General features: G+C 34.0%; 1 protein-coding gene across 5 annotated transcripts; it reads right to left on the bottom strand.

Moving 5' to 3' along the window:
- Positions 1-2,942: 2,942 nt before the first annotated feature.
- LOC108453238 (protein SCAR3-like) lies at positions 2,943-9,911 on the bottom strand. Of its 5 annotated transcripts, none has more exons than XR_001866521.2 (10): positions 9,152-9,722; positions 8,742-8,905; positions 7,821-7,944; positions 7,569-7,701; positions 7,236-7,303; positions 4,656-7,083; positions 4,434-4,535; positions 3,851-3,958; positions 3,651-3,757; positions 2,943-3,381 (listed from the first exon to the last, which is right to left on the bottom strand). XR_001866521.2 is itself a non-coding variant. In XM_017751230.2 (9 exons), exons 1-9 carry the CDS (start codon positions 9,304-9,306, stop codon positions 3,716-3,718), a joined length of 3,324 nt encoding a protein of 1,107 aa, XP_017606719.1. In that variant the 5' UTR covers positions 9,307-9,911; the 3' UTR covers positions 2,943-3,715. The 5 variants fall into 5 exon arrangements, 3 of the variants coding, with proteins under 3 accessions (XP_017606719.1, XP_052884011.1, XP_017606720.1); XR_001866520.2 differs by having other exon boundaries at positions 2,943-3,360; XM_017751230.2 differs by having other exon boundaries at positions 2,943-3,757; positions 9,152-9,911.
- Positions 9,912-12,926: the final 3,015 nt, after the last annotated feature.

Here is a 12,926-nt window from a genome sequence, read left to right as displayed (position 1 = left end):
GTTAAAAATTTGATAGTACCTTTTCACTATACATATCTTGAAATAAAGTCGAATTAAGTAAATGGAATTGCAGCAATTCCTTTTTGCTTTTCATGCAAATGCATGCGGATTTTGAAGTTTTAGTGATAACTTTGTTCTATGGGGAATTTAAAGTAGTTTAATTAATTAATTTGTTTAATCCTTCCCTTTAATAAAGCAATCATTAATGCAAAGCTGTCTCATTAACATCACCTTTTCCAATTCTATAATGTAGACAAATAAATATTTTTGTTTCTTTTAGTTGGAAAAAGAAAAATAAAAAGATGCACTTTTTCTTTTTGATTCTTTATGTCTTTTTTTTTTAAATAAAAATATTGTGTTTAATAAAACTACAAATTATATAAATAACAAATAAAACTTTACTTAGCATCACGAGAAAAAAATTGATCAAAGTTTGATTTTCCAAAAAAGTGTACCCTCATCAAGTTTTATAAGAAATGTTTGGTGTAGGACGGGATCATGAGAAACTAAAGATTAACATATTGCTTCTTCTTCTTCTTCTTGCTGTTGTTGATTATATAATTTCAAGTTGCTTTTGTAAAATAAATTAATTAAGAAAGTTTCTCTCCATTACTTTATTTCTCTGTTTAATCACTTAAAAGCTTTTCTTTTCTTTTCTTTTCTTTTTTTTATCAGTTCATGTCTGGGTAGTTTGGAAGCTTTATTAAGGCAGACTTAAATTTCTATATATGGGGATATTCATGTGTAAATTTATTATTACAGTAGTAGTTACAAGTCAAAATAGTAGTGAGTTAGATATTTGTAATTTTGTAGAAATTGAATTTATAGAATTGTTTTAAATTTTGAATCAGTTTATTATCTGTATTGAATTTGAGTATTATTTGAATTAGACATAATCTTTTAAATAAAAATTCTAAAATGTAAAAAAAAAATAGATTTGACTATCTAAATCTAAATTTATTATTCGCAAAAGTAAAATGAATTTACTATAAACCCATTCAAAATACTAAAAAGAGCGGATGTCCATCTATGAAATCTAAGGGTGAGTATGCGATCGGATCGAGTCGAGTTGAATCAAGTCAAAAAATTTCAAGTTAGTCGAATTAGCGAATTTTATTTTAGCAACCAAACTCAATTTGAATTTTTTTTTGAATCGAGTTAAAAATTTTCGAGTCAAGTTAACGAATATTATTATTTATACTCAATATTGCGTTTACATGAACTGATTATTTAATTAGTAAACGAAGTACAATATTATAATTAACTACATAAATAATATAATGGTTTTGCCTTTTAACTTAATAAGTAAACATTTATCAAAATGACGTAACTTTACCTTTTAACTTAATGGTTTTAACTTTTAATTTTATAAAGATAAACATTTATTAAAACAACGTAGTTTTGCTTTCTCTTATTCGAATTTTTGAATTACTCGAATTGTATAATTCATATTCGAGTTAAACCGAAAAATTTAAATTTTTTATTCGAATTAATCTGAATAAATTAATTAACTTAAGTAATTCAAATTAATTAATTTAAAATTTGAAATTTTTTAATATCAAATCAGATTTTATTTACCCTAATGAAATCTACGGGGGCAGTAGTCCATAGTGGAGGGAAGGCCTGATGGAACCCATCTCTTAGCATTGGAGGCATGGCATGGCGAAGGCAAAGGGTGAGAAAATAAAAAGGGGTTATAGCAGGAGTGTTAATTTGGTTGGAAGGCAAAAGGTTTTGGAGAGCTCCAAAAACTTTATGGTTACGGATAGCTTTTGAACAGTAGGAGATGGAGAAATCGGAAAAGATGCATGCATGTTTTTAGTGCAACTTGTGTGTTTAAAAAGTTTGATATTTGTCATAAATCTTTTTACTTTTCTTTGACCATCACCAATATTCAAAAGCAGACACTTTTAAAAGAGTATTCTCTCTAATCTTTTCTTCTGAAGCTCGTGCTAATTCCTTTTAATTTGCACTGAAATGACACGTATAATAATGTTAATCTACTTTGTTTCAGAGGGAAAGTTCCTTTTCGTAGTGGGACAATTATTAAATTCTTTTATTATACCTTATTATCACAAAATAGCAATTAATAAAGTATTAGTAAAAAAATAATTAACTTTATTCATTCTTTTCTATTATTAAAATAAGTCACCATTATGTTAGCATTTTGGAAATGAAACTCGTCTTCTAGAAAGAAAAAAAAAACTAATGAAGTTAGTGCCTTGGTTCTTAAGTTTCTTTCTTCTCCCAAATTTGCAGCTGGATTTAGAGTGTCAGTTGGTTCTATGGGGTGGGGCTAATGCTATCCATATCTGAATATAATACTATTTAATAATAAAAAGGACCGCACTCTAAGGATAATAAAACAGGTTGCTGCAAATATTAGGATTAAAATATTAAACTTGCTAATAGTTTATGTGAAAAGTGATTATATGAATCAATTTAATTAAATTAATATTCATAAAGTCCCTCAATGAGCAAAATTCGGCAACAAATTGCAACTGTGATGTTGATAATTAATTTGTTTTGTAAAAAGGAAAAACATATGTTGAATTTCGAATACAATTCACTGAAAAAACAATCTAAAACTCTCGGCAAATTTATATTGATGTTTGGGTGGTGAATATTGGGATGAGCTTGACTTGATTAGTTTTCTATGCTGCTGCTGCCTGCAAGTTGCAAAATAAACGTGGGTGCTTAATTAATTCACCCAGTTGATGGGAGTTTCTGAAACCTATTCCGTTTAATATTAATCTAAACTTGCTGGCTAGCGTCAATTTTGTCAACTCCTTTGAGCCTTTTTCTTTATTATTTATTTGATGATGGGTTCTTATCCCTTGATTCTTGGCAGAAAAAAGAACCGCAATTTAAATTGATCAATTAAAAACATATACTGCCAGTACCATAAGTCACATTAAACAAAATCAGAAAAAAACTCAATATTCTAATCATTTACCTTTTGAATTGAAACACTCTCGAAACTGTTTAATTAGATTAAATATTTGAATGCAAAACACAAGAAAAACAAAGTAGTGATGATTCAAAACCAAGTTAGTGGCTACTGTGCACGCAATTACCCGGCACTGCTAATCCCTGTTTTTGCTGCCGCTGAAAATTACACTTTTAAGCAAGACGGAGAAACGGGCAATTGTAATCATTCTTTATTTGCTGCACAAATTGGCAACATCCATGTTCTAACGACGACACAACATCCTGCTTTCCTTATATTCAACGGCCAAACTGAAATGTTTTCTTACACACAATTCATCCATATCAAGTTGCATTATAATTTCTGACTCCTAGTTGTCGTGCCAAAATAGTAAAGCAATTTTCGGTAGCAATAACCTCGCGTCCTCAGTCCTAAGAGGAAATAACAATTCCCTATGAGGCAAAACAACAGAAAATTGCGAGCATGGTAGAGTCCGTTAAATATAAACTAAAAAAAAAAAAGGGGGGGGGGTGGGGGGAATACACAACTTAATAGACTTATCATATTCTCATGCATTATGCATCATGATCCACCTAAATACCTGTTCAAAACATTAACTATTCAAGAAACAAATGCAAATAATCACTATACGATACAAGATGAGCCCAAGTAACTAATTACAAGAAGAAACAAGGATTATACACATTTCAAACAGCCTCACCCAAATTTGAAAACCCAAGACTGGGAGAACTTCTGATTGTCTTTTGCATTCGTATTCCACAATAATTAATTATCACTCCAGTTATCATCGTCATCACTCCCAACAGCCTGAACAAGTTTCGTAAGTGTTAATCTGGTTGCCTCATTCATAAGAGAACTGAGATGAGAGGGGGGAAAAGTAAAAGAGGAGGAATTACAAACCTGGCGAATTGCATTTGCTTTCTGCAAAATTGCAGTGACCTGGACATTTGCAGTGGGACCAGAAATAACAGTTGGTCTTGCAGTGGCTGTGGGTCTTAGGTTGAAAGACTGAAATGACAAAGAACAAAGGCAAGTGAATAAACACTCCATTTTATCACAATGGCCATCAACTCTCTACGAGATACATGCGTCCATGCATAAAACATGCTCAAACTACACAGACTAACTCCCGCTTGTTCCTATAACAAATGCACTTCTTTCTCTTATTTTCTGTTCTATAGGAGAAAAAGAGGGAAGAGCGGTGGGAAATTCTTAAATCTGAAAAATACATCTGTAAGGCGTATGCAATTATTATTGTCAAATTCAAAAAGTACTGACAAATAAGCTATGAAAATGATCAACGATATTTTAGTATTTACATAGCTATCTACTGCTTTTATTTTCCTTCTTTTTCAGAATTTGATCAAATAAATTGTTTCTTCAAACAGTGAAATTCACATTTGTATACGTACATCTAAATTAGGGGCCCATTATTCATTTGGACGATGACAAGTGACATAAAAGAAAATAAATGAATACTCACTTTAGTTCTGATCTGATGCAAGAAATCTTCCTTTTCATCCATCCCTCCGCCACCACTGAGCAGGCTTACCCCTTCCTGTCCATTATTTTTCTCTTCGTCCACCTACCGCATTTATCAAATTTTTACCATTTATATACAACCAGTTCCCATTTGACAACATTTATTTCAAAATAGTAATACTAACAATAATAATAATACAGATTGACAACATTGCTGAAGTACCTTCTTCTCTGGTTTCAATGCATTTGCCTTATCATTTATTTCCTGTTGATTAACTAAAGGTGGCTCAGGCTTCTGAGAGACAAAAGAACTAAGAAGTTTCAGATCAAGCTCATGTCTCAGTGACTCTGATAAAGCATGTTGTCTTTCTTCTGCCTCGTTGAAGCAAGGTTTTGAAACCCGCCATTGTGCAGGGGGGGGAGGTGGAGGCAATGGTTTGAGCTGCGTTGCATTTTGCAATTTTACCTGATTCTTTTGATCAGAATTACTTTTTGTTTCATCATGCAGTACAGGGTTAATGACATCAAAACCTGGGAGATCGAGTGGCATAGATAGAGATGGTTCTGCTGCACTAGACCCCGGTGCTATATGTTTTTTATTTCCCCCATTAACACAGATGCCATTATTGGCTGCTCCCCCAACTTGTAAACAGCTTGAAACAGATTCCATTGATGACAATCTGCTTAATGCATCATACAGCGCAGGATCATTGCTTTCAGGTGCTTCACCAGATTCCCACTGCTCAGAATTTGACTCAGAGCAATGACTAAGGCAGTAATCGGACATATAAGGGGATGATCTGCAGAAAGTATCATCATCAGAGTCTGAAGCAACACCATGCGCTGAAATAGCAGGCACTGGGACCAACTGAAATGAAGGAAACATGTCTCTAATGTTTTCATGATAATGATTCCCATCAGGAAATTGCAATTTGAGTTTGGAAGTCCCAAATCCATCTAAAGGGTTGAAGGATATTTTCATATGTTCAAGTGGTGGAGAAGAAGTAAGTGAATTTATGGGAGATCCATTTCCGATCTGTTCATTAACGGTTGTCTGAGGAATTTTCTGATACGATATGCACTGCTGCTCATTCCTAGGCTCCAATACCCCAGTTTTCGTAGAAGTGGCTGGTTCAGAATCATCATCATTGCCAATTGACACCTTTCTGCGAAAACCATTTACAAGTAATTTATGGCCAAGTCCAAACATCCTTGATGACTTGTCATCATCCTCCTCATCAGATTCAATAGATGTAGCTTTGATGTTAGGATTGACTGGGTTCTTGTTTCCATGTGGCAATGAGGTATTTAGGATAGAGCCAACACCATTTAAATTATCAAGATTATCATTAAAATGAGAATTAACAGGTCTTCCAAGGTTTGCATCTAAATTAGCATTCTCAACCACAGTGCCTGCATTTCCTTTGAGTCCATCTTGCAAAGACATAAGTATTTGATTTGGAGGACCAAATACTTCACTAGTTGTAGCTGCAGAACCCTGACCTACAGTTGATACAGCAAAATCAGGAGGTTTTGATGGCTGAAGTCCCAAAAGGCCACCATTTGTCCAGAACCCAACTGAATGCACAGAAGAAGATTCAGTCTGGGAGTTTTGAGAGTCATTAACACTGTTCATGATCCTATCACTGGCTGGATCATGCATATCAGAAACTGTGGAGCCAGAGGATGGTGATGGATCACTGATGACAAATTCCGCTTGCGAGCCATTACAGATTTCCTCACTTATGCATAAACCGGTATTTGATGTACGATCAGGGTCAGAAGATTTGCCTGAGATTTGAGGCACCTGTTCACAGGGAATATTCTCAGAGGCTACTGGATCAGATGAACTCCCAGACATCCCATTGCTTGAAATAATATTGGATGAGGCAGACGGTTCAATTATAGATGAATTACTGTCCACGTTATCATCCATAACAACCTCTTCATCTTCTCTATTCTCATTACTAACGTTGTTAGCATCTTCACTCCGTTCCAGTCCCAGTTCTCCTTGACACTCGATATCATTTTCAGAACACTGTTCCACTTCTTGTTTTCTATGGCACTCAATATCATTTTCAGATTCTGACTCTATTGTGTTCAGTGCATCCATGTAATTGTCTGGTTCACTTTCAATTTCATCATTTTGGTTCTCAATAATGCTTGCTTGGGGAGCATCCACATCATTAAAGGGGATATGCACTTGGTCACCATTTCTGGCATTGGCAATTCCAATTTCCTGCACATCTACATCAAAGTTCATCTCTGGAACTTCATATATATCCCGATTTCCTGCTTTGGACTCCACTATTTCTGCCTTTTCATCCCATGTTACACAAGATGAACTAGGGACAATCTGCTCTTGTGATGAACTATGTGAAAAATTATCATCTAGAACCCGAGTTTGATCAACGGGAAAATTGGAACCAAGGGTATTTGTTTCTTGCATCAGCTTAGAGGAAAATTCCTTGGGTTCCAATTCCTCTAGCATGGATGAACCAAGATTGAAAGCACATTCAATATATCCAGACCCAGTTCTTGAATCAAAAGAACTTGAATGTTGTCCTATATCAGATTTCAGTGCCATATCAACTGTGGATGCATTTTGAGAGGAAGCTCGCCCATTAGCAAGTACAGAAGTAAACTGCATTCTGCAAAGCCAGATTTCAAGTAAATTTCAATTGAATCAAACCGCATTCAACACAATAAGGCGTATGCAAATATATATATACTTTTGTGTTGGTATGCTGTCTGTATGAATGTGAGTGCACGCATGCCTTTTATATACATATACATGCATTACCTGCCACTGCAACTTGATAATGATGCACCACGTGATAGTTTGCCATTTCTGTGGGACGATCTTCTTTTCTGTCCATTTTCAACAATGTTAATTCAGAAATAATTCCAAATTGAAGAACATATAGCTTATTTAGTTGCAACATGAGCCTGAAAAGGTTGAATTCATACAAAGTGTACCTCCACATCATAGAAATCCCAACGACAAATATATTGTAAAGATTAAACTATTTAATACATTAAATTAGCATGAATTGAGTCAATAAAAAACCGTTGCAGAAATTGACTCAAAACTATCAAGATTCTCTGCCTGGATGGCTGATAGAGTAAATAATACCTTGCTTTTACGAGTCCTCTTATCTGTTGGGACTTTCTCAATATCTTCTTCAATGGAGCTACCTGAAGCTCGCTTAAAGAAGGTCGGATCAGAATATCTCTGTAAACAAGATCCTGGGCCACCAGCATCAAATCTGAATGCAAAGCAGAAGTAAGAAGAATCCAGAACAACGTACTTACACACATCACAAATTTATTTCTTGAAAAATGCTTGTCATGGCTAAAAAGAGGGAGTGGATGTAAATAACCATACTTGTCAAGCAAGTGTAGATGTGGAGGGTCGCGACAAACTTCATAGGAATCCATAATAAATCGTGGCAAGTCATTGTAGATGAAAAGATTTTTCTCATTCCGAATCCGAGGGTGCCATTCAGAACCTGTAGGTCAACTGCTTTCCATAAAGATTTGAACAGAAAGATAAAAAATTCCCTATAGCTAATACAATAAATTCAAACTTGCAATATAAAAAATGAAAACCTGAACCTAGTTTATGTCTAAGTAAGAAACAAGATCACTGTTTTCCTTGTATCTTGATTCTTAAACATACAGGTGTATTAATATGCAATAACCTCGAAGAAAATAATATTAACAATTAACATTACATGCAACAAATATATATGTGTGTATAAATGTACTGATAAAATAATCATATTAAAATATTTCAAGTCCATTTATTCTGTCATCAACGTAAACCTTCCTAGGATTTAAACGACTAAAGCATGTTTTCTGTTGAACATGTTTCCAATGCCATAGATCTGCTTTCTTTCAATATAGCCATCTCCTTACATGAATATTGCTTCGATTGTCAGCAGCAACTTACAACTGATGCCACATGATTGACCACATACAAGGTTCTTACTGAAACTAAGCTCTTACTAAATATTTGAACTTCAAAAAGGAAAAAAACAAAAAACAAAAAAAGATGTCCTTTTTGCAGCAGTAAAGCATGAATAACAGTGAGCTTAAGGTCTATATCTTGCTGGTAGACAACCCAAATTCAGGCAACAAATGCTAGAAGAAAGCATAAAAGCATACAATATGACTATAACAAATAAATAAAGTAGTATGTACTGAATTCATATCTCTGTAACCGCGAAAACAATGAAGAAGAAGCATTATCTGCCAAGAAAAAATCAGTGGCTTTTGAAGCGAAGGACACGTACAGAGGCCATACCAGCTGTATAAGCAAAGTGAATATGACTAGTCTGGGCAAGAACAGCCTTCTCAAGAGGCGGAAGCGCAGCTTCGATCCGTTGCACACGAATCGTCAATTTATGACTCCTAGAAGCTGTGCTCATTACTTGCTCTTGTAATCCATGAAAAACCTCTGCTGCAAATCTACAGCATAACAAACCGAGCTACATCAGTTAAACACCGCAGTTTGAATAAAAAAGTAACAATTTAAACGCAAATCAGAACCGAAACCTAAGTAATAAAAGAAGAACATCCTATAATTAAAAAGCTTAAAGGTCCATTAATCAAACTCTATAACTTCCAACTTTTATTAATGCTTTCGATATCCTTAGTAAGCAACCAACCAGAGGTGTTATAAAGCTGATAAAAAGAAAAAAAGCTTAAACATACTCAGCAAGATCGCCTAACTGGCGCAAGACCCCAACGAGGCCGGCGACGGCGATGCTGTCGAGAACAGCTTTTGGATCTTCTCTATTGACTTCCTTGTAAAGCTCCGGTTGACCAAGCCCGTACTCATTCCTCACCTGAGCTCTAACCAGAGGCATTTTCGATTTTTGCTCTAAAAAATTCAAGAGAAAAAAAAAAAGGAAAGAGAAGAAGAGATATGTACAACCAGCGGCAGCAATATATATAGTATAACTATAAAACCAACTTGAATGAAGGAAATAAAAAGAAGGAAAAAATTGTATACAAATAATAAAATACTTATTAAGGTAATTTAATTTGGTATTTGCTAAAGAGTAGGTGAAGAGATTGGAGCAGCTTAACTAACTGCAGAAAGAGAGAGAAGGGGAAGGAGAAGCGGAGCACATTGCCAACACTGCAAGCCATATTTCCTTTCCCTGGAAAATCTTTTCGTTTGTGGAAAAGACATAATTAACCTTCCATTTTCCAAGAAATTAGTTGGGAAAAGGTTAGCTGAGATACCTGGGTGGGGGAAATTACGGGATAGGGTTTTTTCTGCCCTTTTATGGGTTGTGTTGGTTGGTTCCGAGGCTTGACACCGAACGTGGGGACCACTCCATTTTATTATTTATAGGGAGTTATTGTAAAAGAAATACAAATATTTGTTTTCTTCGATTTCTTCAGTGATTATTACAGAAATTAATAGAGAAATGAGTCCGGCCATTCCATTTCATTTTTTCTCACTTGCCTAATCAGTTCAGTCGTAGTTAGTGGTATTCACTTTAAAAGCGACACTCATGGAGTGGAAAGGAGAAGCAGGTGATCATTCTTGTCATCTTTCTTTTGTCCATGTTTTCTATTTTATTTATAAAATTCAAAAAGTTATATTCTTCTTTTTATAAATAATTGGTGTATTCAATATTAATTGAATTATAACCACCATGAAATTATTGATTGTAAATATTATATCTAAAAATTTGAGCCATGAATATTTCTGATTTTACGTAGATGAAAACAGATCATGTAAACAAAATTATGATATACTATGAATTAGAAAAGCACTCCATATTCACAAATTCAATATGGGAAGTATAATCGAGGATTCCACAAAATTGAGACCGAAATGGAATCCAAACCGCTGCAAAATTTCAAAAGTTGGTTGATTGACCCTTTCAACCGCAAAACCAAAATCTCAAGCAAAACGCTAATTCCACAAATGCGGGATTATAGCAGAAGTTTAAGTTTCAAGTTTCAACCAATCACATCTTTTCCTACTGCCGAACAAAATTTCTCCACTGTCTCAACAAAAATCAAAATTTCAAGTTTCTTAAAACACCCCTAATCTTTAAGGTTGTTTAAATTTTTATTTTTAATATATTAATTGAAGTTTTGATATCTATGTAACAACTTAATTAACTTTAACGAATGGCTGTAAATTTTAAAATTTAAATCTAATTTTTATTAAATTTATTGCTATCATACTTTGAAATAATAATAAAAAAATTTACTCACTTAGGAGTTATGTAAATAGAAAAAATATTAATTAATTGAAATTTGACAAAAAAATTTAACAATATTAATAGCTCGATCTAAATTTTGAAATCTAAAAAATAAAACAACTAAATCTCTAATTTTAGAAAATTACATGAAATATAAGTATTTTTTATTTTTATTATAAATAATCTTTAAGTTGAAATGGTTAGGACTTATGTTTGATTTTTTTTTGAAATTTATTAATTTTATTGTAACTTTAAAAATGGTTTTTTTCCTTTAAAAAGTAACCATCTTCCGTAATAACTCATTGTTGCCTCGTTTTGGATTTGGAAGTAATGGTAAATAAGTATTAAGCCGAGGTGAAAATACATTCCTAAAATTTACCAACTTAATGCGTGGCAGAGCAAGTACGTTGTTGGAAAACCATGTTCTAATAATATTATTATTTTATTTCAATTGTTTTCGTTTTCAGGGTATCTATTTAGTTTGACGCTGACTCTGACTCTCCATTATTAAACTTTAAAAGCATTTGCCTACCAAATAAAATACCCTCGCGCGTACCATGTCCATCATCAGATTCCATCCAAGCCCTACCTTCTTTATATAGAAAAACGAACATATATATTTCAAAGAGCTTCGGATAGAAATGGACCCATAAATCTAATGAGGTTCATCAACTAAACATTTTTCGAATTTTTATTATTTCAGAATGTTTAAAATTTTCTAACCTTTAAATTTAATTTTATCTCAAATAAAAAATTAATTTATTCTTAAAATCTCTTTGTGCATAAGAAAAAAAAATCTGGAAGCAGAATGATGGGGCCCATATCCTGCAGAACTAACATGATCCATCCTCCTCAGCATGTAGCCTTGTATCTGATCACTTTCTTCACCTTATAATTCTGCCAATCTGTCATTTTCGCCTTAGCTAATATCTAGAAACATATATATCTCTCTTCTTTGAACCAATATTCTGCAGTTTCCATTAGGTAAAAGAAAATAGAAAAAAAAAAAAAAAAGGATTGGGCCTACAACATTGAAGCAATAGTGGAGGAGGGAAGGGGTAGCGAATTAAGTTGGGAAGTGTAAGATGCAGCCAATTGTACAGCTATCTCATCTGCGGTCCAAGGTGCAGAAAGTTTTAATGCAACCACATCTTTTTTCATAAATAAATTTGTACTGCAACTTTGTCCCACATTAATGCTTTATTTTGATTTTTCCCATGTTAAAAATTGGGGAGTGCCAACTGACGTCACTTCTCCAAATCTTGTAATGTAATTGAGATGTGTGAAGATTTTTTAGACTTCATATAGCTAAAAGAACTTGGGCCCAGTTTGAGATAGATAATTAGGCCAACCAGTCCAGGACAACTACTGACGATAACTGAGAGATTCCCTGAGTCGAATGGAGGTAGGCCAGTTTGTGAAGGCGCCCCTTTTAACTTTTGGGTTGGGTTTGGGAACCTAGTGCTAGTGCTAGTGTTCGCCGATGTTGATGGCAAACTGGCACTGCCATTACGGGTTTTGCTGGATTGAACGAACCTAGTACAAAAAGGTAGTATGATCAGAAAGGGAGTGTTTTGAGCCCTCAACGGGTGCATTTTTTGTGGGCCAAAGCCCTACCATCCCATGATTCAAACAAAGCTGGTTAGCTGCATGTCCAATCTATATTGTCAGTACTTACGAAGAGCAGGATTAAGGTGTTTGAAGATGCATTAGTACAAAAGCAAGAAGTCATAGCCATGAGTTTGAACATAAAATAGAATGATTGTAGAATCAGGTGCTTAGGTAGTATTTGTACTTTGCAGGTTCCTCAGCTTGGTACTCTTGTTCAAGTAAGTTTTTTTTTTTTTTTTAAATTTTAAATTCATCTTTCATATCCATTTTATAATCACGAAAATTAATTTTTTAAAATATATGACTGTTATTTTTAATAATATTATCTTTTTATTAGTGAATTATAGTCATGCTGGAGGCCTCTACTTAAGTTGGGTGGGGATATAGAAACGCAGTGAAGCTAAGAAGCTAATGTGCCCACATTTACTTTGACACCCAAGCTTAAGGTTTGCTGGTGAGAGTCTGCGAGATATAAAAGCAAATCTAAAATTGTCTTAAAAAATTACAACAGATACTTTGGTTTGCATATACTTAGGGTCCACGATCAATCCCACGATCCATCAAACGGTGCACTCAAAGACAATCGGTGAAGGAAATGGACCCATTCACGTGCATTGGCCGCTCATTCTGTTAGATAAGTAAAGCAGATT

Source organism: Gossypium arboreum, chromosome 5 (genome assembly GCF_025698485.1).
Source record: "Gossypium arboreum isolate Shixiya-1 chromosome 5, ASM2569848v2, whole genome shotgun sequence".
In the NCBI taxonomy this organism is placed as follows: domain Eukaryota; kingdom Viridiplantae; phylum Streptophyta; class Magnoliopsida; order Malvales; family Malvaceae; genus Gossypium; species Gossypium arboreum.
The sequence above is the reverse complement of the archived record's forward strand: the minus strand, read 5'-3'. Positions and strand labels throughout refer to the sequence as shown.

Bases quoted from the DNA above. Each gene is read 5' to 3' on its own strand.
- LOC108453238 (XM_017751230.2), bottom strand. From the start codon at position 9,306: ATGCCTCTGGTTAGAGCTCAGGTGAGGAATGAGTACGGGCTTGGTCAA. The intron at 7,304-7,568 runs GTATTATTTACT...GAAAATGGACAG, and splicing joins AGAGGACTCGTAAAAGCAAG to AAAAGAAGATCGTCCCACAG. The intron at 4,536-4,655 runs GTACTTCAGCAA...TAAATGCGGTAG, and splicing joins CATTGAAACCAGAGAAGAAG to GTGGACGAAGAGAAAAATAA.